This window comes from Azolla caroliniana, unplaced genomic scaffold (assembly GCF_043228905.1).
Source record: "Azolla caroliniana isolate FFs.n. ecotype wild unplaced genomic scaffold, voAzoCaro1.0.p SCAF_1135, whole genome shotgun sequence".
NCBI lineage: Eukaryota > Viridiplantae > Streptophyta > Polypodiopsida > Salviniales > Salviniaceae > Azolla > Azolla caroliniana.
The window spans coordinates 4,841-11,690 of record NW_028231570.1 but is presented as its reverse complement, the minus strand read 5'-3'; the positions used below and the strand labels follow the sequence as shown (position 1 = coordinate 11,690).

Here is a 6,850-nt window from a genome sequence, read left to right as displayed (position 1 = left end):
ACTGACTCTTTTTGTTGCAGGATATTAGTCGGAGGGCTGCCTTTGAGAATCATTTAGCAAAGTTGGCCATTCTTGTACAAAAAATGAGACACTTGTTGGTGTGTTATTTGCCTCATTGATTAGAATATCATTGTATACATTACAAATTATCTTCCATTCCAATATAATCATGTATTGAACGGAAATGACATTGTCCTCTTTATCACAAATTCCATTGGAATGACACAAAAGTCCTAGTGCTTATGTATGTGTGAACATTGCGGGTGTGCCTCATTCTTATTGTTTAAGCTCTTATCAAACTTCTTGGCTAAAATCCATCTAGTTAGTTAGATGTTATCAAACTTCTTGGCTAAAGTCCATCTAGTTAGTTAGATGACAATGCTACAATTCTTAAACATTGATGTTATCCTTGGTTATAGTTGATGCAACATCTTGTACAAACTTACATTGTCCTTTCTTATGTACAAGGGACCTCAAAGCTATGAGATATATGCGTTAACTAGTTGTGCGAATTCCCTAGCAATTGTTTGGAGCTCATATACGTGACAAATATGGTGTGAAAGTATGGATGTAGCTATGGTTTTGATAGCTTAAAAAGGCAAGAGATACTCCTTTTGTTTAAATTATAGTACCTTGTGTTGATACCTTAAAACCTTAAAAGAAGAAGAGATTTTGTTTATTTAAATTTCTACAGTCAACAAAGATCAACTAATACAAGTATATAATACTAAAACCATAGTGGATGATGGTGACATTGTCGTTACATTTGAAAACAAAAACAATATTAGGGTTAATTAAACATAATCGATGACGCTATTTGACTTGTGTCATCAAACATTAGATTCCTTGTCATGTAGCTCGACTTTGACGTTATGTTGTGTGGAACATGCTAGTAGTAAGTTGTAGAAACATAGGGATATGTTGAAACGTAGAAAGTAAATTTATGAAGTTTTCTAACCTTTTTCTTGAATTTGTTTACAAGAATGGGACATCACCTTACAGGAACTTGGATATATTTTTTCCCATGTTTTGATGATTCAGTATATTCCATTAGAGTATAACTTTGACTTTATGAAATGAAAAACATATAAAAGGTTTATTGTTTGCATCATCGACGAAGGGCAAATGCCACTTAATGATTACAAAACGCAAAAAATAAATGTTGCTCCATCTACATTGTGTGTGCATGGATTTGCTCTTGAACCGGATTTATCTTGCTTGCTAAAGAAGATAAACTACCCTCTCATTTCAATGAACTTCCTTTCAAGTTTCTTGCGTCATCAAGATCCATGACCTCCAACTTTGACTATAAAGGGGTTTGGTTAGTGTGGTAAGAACACACACGTGTAAGACCTTATGTCTAAGTCTAACGGTAGCGTACATGTTAACTCAAGTAAGACAATGAAGACTACAAAATGCCTGCCTGAGAAGGACCTAGTGGAGAGTAAGCCAAATTTGCAAACTTTAAGATGCAAAGATAGACACAGAGAGGTCAAATAAATCCATGGGGCCAAGAGCATACAAAAGTCCCTATGAGGCTAGAAATATGATTCACGTGAACTCTTGAATAATAGCATATCCTTGAGATCAAAGTATAAATTACTTTAACTCTTGGTTAGGGCATAACACACTAGTGTGAAATTATGTGTCAAGGCCTCCCAACACTTCATCCTTAATTCCAAGATCATAGTCCTATGTGTGACAGAGGTAGATTCATTAATCAAGACTCCAACAATGTGGGATGAAGTGGTGTGATTGTACATGCCTAACATTACATCTTAGGTCTCCCAATTTGTTTTGATGCTAAGTAAGAATCCAAACACACCTAGATTTTCAACTTACATTTCCCAACTTTTGTTGATGTAAGCATGCTCCAACTCCAAATTGCCTCGCATTTTATCTTCTGCCCATTCAAAAATGGGTGTATATGTGTGTGCACAAGAGAGAGAGAGAGAGACAAGGAGGTCATGGCTTCAACCCCTACATTCCACAGTGCATCTTGTGAATTAAGAGATATGTATGAAGTATATAATAGAGAGGTGAGTAAAATTGGGTTTCGAACCCAAAACATAGTGGCTTGTAATGTAACAACTTACCAATTGGATAAGCTAGTTACGAGAGAGACAGAGACAGAGAATTATGGCCCTTGCATAATATATAAAGAAGCTGAAAGGTATTCTCATGTGGAATTTTTGGATGTTAGAGCATGTGGGGATCATTTCCTCAAATGCATATTCAAGTTTTTCAATGGCATTACAGGACGTTCCTCTCTTTACATAGGCATGTGATAGGTAGAGGAGACTAAGAAGTGTCGTAAATAGGTGGATTTTACATACAGTTAATATAATTGTGTGCTTTTACCGAGAGAGAGAGAGAGAGAGAGAGAGAGAGAGAGAGAGAGAGAGAGAGACAGACAGACAGACAGACAGACAGACAGACAAAAAGAGAGAGAGAGAGAGAGAGAGAGAGAGAGAGAGAATTATAGCCATTGCATATGCAACTCAAAGTGTTGCAATGTATCTTGATACCAATGTTATTATATTTTTTAGCATTACTTCCTTGGACTAAGAAGGCATTGCATATATTGTTGCAACCTCTTTGATTCATGTTGTGGTGGAAGGGAGAAACAATGGGAGTTACATGGATTTCATGGGACCATTTGGTTACTCCCAAACAATTCAGTCGTGCGGCAATATTGGATTTGGAAATGCATATGATGGCTTGTAGATTTGTATTATTATGAGATATGTGGCAACAAGATCAACCATGGATATCTATGATACAATATTTGATTGAACATGAAGGATTGGTGCATGGGAAAACAAACATTCAAGCATCTTGGTGGCCATTTCTCAATGGATGTATTCCTCTAAAGTTTTGACATTTTGTGTGCGGAAAACAATTGGTAAGGTCATGGCAAGATGCATTATCTTTTTTTGAGTGGGCACCATCAAGTGATCGAGCATTTTGTATTTCGTTACAAAATGAATTGCTCGTTTCTTCTCGAGGGTTGTATTAGCATGGAAAAAAGAAGTTGAGATCTCAATTTAATCGTTTATTTCAATTGTACATTTCAGAGATGTGGTGGATAATGATCTCAAAGGTTGTCGAAATTTGAAGATGCCAAATGATGTTTATGTATTCCCCCATATTACAGATTTATTTGGGAGAGATTACAAGATATACCATTGTTGTATGGATCTTTGCCATTAAAAACAAATGTTGCACCTTGGGTAGATTAGCGGTAACAGGATGGTACACACTTGTTACGCGTCACTACAAATATATTGTATCATCATGCAATGGCATCATTATCTTGGCCATCTCCTAGAACAGAAAAGATAACAGGATGGTACAAGCTTGCTACATGTCACTACAAATATATTGTATCATCATGCAATGGCATCATTATCTTGGCTATCTCCTAAAACAGAAAAGGTGTGGAATGTATGTAAGTCGACTACAAGGTGGTGGCAAATATTACAACGTGGTTGACATTCCCATTTGCCATTTCGTGCAAAGGTAGTCTTATGGAGAGTCATGATTGGTGGGTTGCCATTAGGTTTAGCTTTAAAGAGACGAGGACTAGGGTATTGTTTCTTTTGCACCATTCCATTGGAGCACAGTATGGATAGTCATGATCGATGCGCTCCCATTAGGTTCAACCTTAAAGTGGCAAGGACTAGGGTCAAACATTTGTTTCTTTTGCACCATTCCGTTGGAGGACAATACACATAAGTTTATTAAATGTCCTATAGCGTATATAATTTGGAAGTACTTATCAGACGTTTAGCATATTTTAACCCGTAATTATTTGAGACCTCAACAATAGGTTTTGTCTCAGTATGTTCAAAACAGTCTAAATAACGAGATGGAGTTATTGTTCCAATTTTTACAATATTGGGGACTACAATACAATTGGAATATGCATAATGCTTTCATGTTTGATAGTAAACATGGGGTGAAAGCCTATATGAAGAAGTTCAAAGGTATTCTTATGTGGAATTTCTAGATGTTAGCACATGTGGGGATCATTTCCTCAAATGCATATTTAGGTTTTCTAATAGCATTACAAGACATTCCTCTCCCTACATAGGATAGATAGGTAGAGGAGACTAAGAAGTGTTATAACAAGCGAATTTTACATACGATTAATATAATTGTGTGCTTTTACTGTGAGAGAGAGAGAGAGAGAGAGAGAGAGAGAGAGAGAGAGAGAGAGAGAGACTAATTTTTTAATTTCCATAACACCAAAATACATTATCTATACCTAGGGAGATACTATTGCCGAGGATCTAACTCACTCTTAGTTTCTAATTATTTAAGTATGTTATTATTCGATATTAGTTTCTAGTATAGAAACTAAAGATAAAATCAACTCAATGTTGCTTATCTCTCAACATTACAAAGCTTCTTCTCCTCCATTGAAAATGAGTGTCATCATGCGAAAGCTCTTGATTCCAAGAGTGAAAAATCAACACAATTATGCAACATTTCATACTCATTCCCAACTGGTTGGTTACCCCTCGCCCAAATTGTATACATATACCATGTGATTGTATCCACATTGACATGCACAGAAAATGAACATACTTTTACAATAACGTGATTTGTAGCATTGTATACACTTATTTGGGAAACCAAAGTGTTGTTTACAGTGTAAAGACATTGACATTCTTCACCCTCAAGTCTCTAGAAGTTGTTGGTCAGCTATGCAAGGAGAAAATCTTAAAACATCACTTTTCTCTTTCTGATAATGAACAGTCTCCATAATAATGAAAATGAACACATCATGATGGTCAGAAGAGTTTATGAATGAGTCCCATTTTATTGAAATTCCCATGATGTGGAAAACAAATTCATAGGGGCAACAACTTGTGCCTATGACATGTGCACAAAAACCGACATGTTTTGATTAGATCATGACATATGGTAAAAAAACTTTACATTCCAACAACGTCGATGAGCTTTGTACCATTTTTCTGGTGCCATGTGAGCTTAGAAAATGTGCAAACCTCATATAGAAATGGCAGCAAGCTGGTTTTGAAGTGGATCCTCCATATAAATGTTGGAAGATCGTAATTCTAAACAGTATATGCTCGAATGTTTGCTGATTCACTTTTTAGTCCTTTGGGGCCTCTGATTGCTCTTGATCACCAAAGTTGAAAGTTTCTTTAATCCCGCTCACACTTTCTCCAAAGAAACCTTTCACCTTGTCTACAAGACTTTTCAACTCTTCTTTGGGGGGAATCTGCAATTTTTCATGCAAAAATGGCTACTATGTAAGCAAATGAATGTGGAAAAACGTTCTAAATGCTTACAAGTTTGAATGTACCTTTGTAACATTTGATGGCAAAAAAGCTGATCTTTGATCATCCATATTCTGTAAGGCAACAGATATATTTCATTTGTTCAATCTTGTATTTCGATAAAGATAAAGGTCCCATGAAATCTTCTGATTCATGTCTCTTAATGTTACCACAAAGACCACTTCTTCAGATTCATCTCTTAAATGTAAATTCTATTTCCCATTGACATTCTACCTAATGGAGCTCAAAATGCCTACTTATCTCCATTCATTCATCTATGCCTTTGTTTGGGAATATATTTGTTCTTATGGGTATATAGAAATGTAAGGACAACAAAAACATACTGAATAAAACTAAGCATCTGACAAACATACCACAACTTTGTAACCATACTCCAGGTCAGTCGCAGTTTTCAGCATAGGATGGGCTTTGATAGCAGACATTCGCATTGTCTTCTCATCCTGTTAACATATGGATGGAACAACAGATTCCAACGAAGATACTATTAGACTCAAAAGAGATGAATGTATAGTACAATTCATGCAATATCCAAACCATGCTAAACAGGAACTTTACAACTGCTTCTAAAATAGCTGAGGCAGCTCAATTTTACCAGTTAACATAGGTCCATGTCCATCTTAGCTATCCAGGCCACAGATAGAAATTTCTAATGGGACCATAAATGGCCTAGTTGACTCTACTAATGTACGATTACACATATACTAAAAACAGCATCCAACATGTACGTCCAGGCCATAGTATCCAGAAAGTGGAAGACCAAATGGCCGTCCATGAGCATTATAAGGGGCCTATCTCTGCCCTCATTGAAACCATTAACAAATGATTATGTTTGTAACTGCATCTAGCTACTTAATAAGGTTCCCATTGTTGAAAATCATACTTAACCTCACATAATGGTGCATTACTGAAAATCTGGCTAACCTTATATAGCGCATTGCCGAGATCACGGGTAAGTGTGGACTGTGCCATCTTCTTTCCCCAATCATTGCCCAAGGCACCAACCACAAGTTTGGCCAGATTTCCTCCTGTGACGATATTCAAAGGGAACCAAAGTGGGACCTGCGACACAAAAAGAGAGAAAACGGAATCTACTTATTTTCATTAAGATTAAACTAAAGTATGAAAACATCATTAAATATCTGGTATAAGGGAGCAAAATGCTTACTCGTTTGTCTCTGACAAAAACAACAAATTTGGGGTTTCCATCATCTTCTATTTTAGGGAAAGAAGGAATGCCCTTCTGTTGCGGTACCCCGGGTCCATAGCGGCGCTTTCCTTTTGCAGCCCGAGCCATCAAGAGCTGGCGTGGCCGTGATTGACCGCGGCCATTGATTGGATTCACAGGCGAGATTCTTAGGAATCTCGAGGCGGATCCGAGCTCGAGCCTGGAGCTATCCTGCTGGCTGCATCGAGAGGCAGCAGCCTGATGATGGGGATGTATCAGCAAGGTTTCCATTGCCTCTTCTTCTTCCTCCTCTTTCTCTTTCTCTTCTATGAGTCGCCTCTGTTTCTTTCACCAT

The 6,850-nt window shown here is 37.1% G+C and overlaps 1 protein-coding gene across 1 annotated transcript; it reads right to left on the bottom strand.

Moving 5' to 3' along the window:
- Positions 1 to 4,891: 4,891 nt before the first annotated feature.
- LOC147847356 (multidrug resistance protein) lies at positions 4,892 to 6,850 on the bottom strand. Its single transcript, XM_087339292.1, has 5 exons — positions 6,496 to 6,850; positions 6,252 to 6,389; positions 5,684 to 5,770; positions 5,336 to 5,383; positions 4,892 to 5,251 (listed from the first exon to the last, which is right to left on the bottom strand). Exons 1-5 carry the CDS (start codon positions 6,784 to 6,786, stop codon positions 5,123 to 5,125), a joined length of 693 nt encoding a protein of 230 aa, XP_087195418.1. The 5' UTR covers positions 6,787 to 6,850; the 3' UTR covers positions 4,892 to 5,122.

Excerpts from the sequence above, each read along its gene's own strand:
- LOC147847356 (XM_087339292.1), bottom strand. The coding sequence starts at position 6,786 with ATGGAAACCTTGCTGATACATCCCCATCATCAGGCTGCTGCCTCTCGA. Across the intron at positions 6,390-6,495 it reads TTTTTGTCAGAGACAAACGA|GTCCCACTTTGGTTCCCTTT; the intron begins GTAAGCATTTTG and ends TTTGTGTCGCAG. Across the intron at positions 5,252-5,335 it reads TGCCATCAAATGTTACAAAG|ATTCCCCCCAAAGAAGAGTT; the intron begins GTACATTCAAAC and ends GAAAAATTGCAG.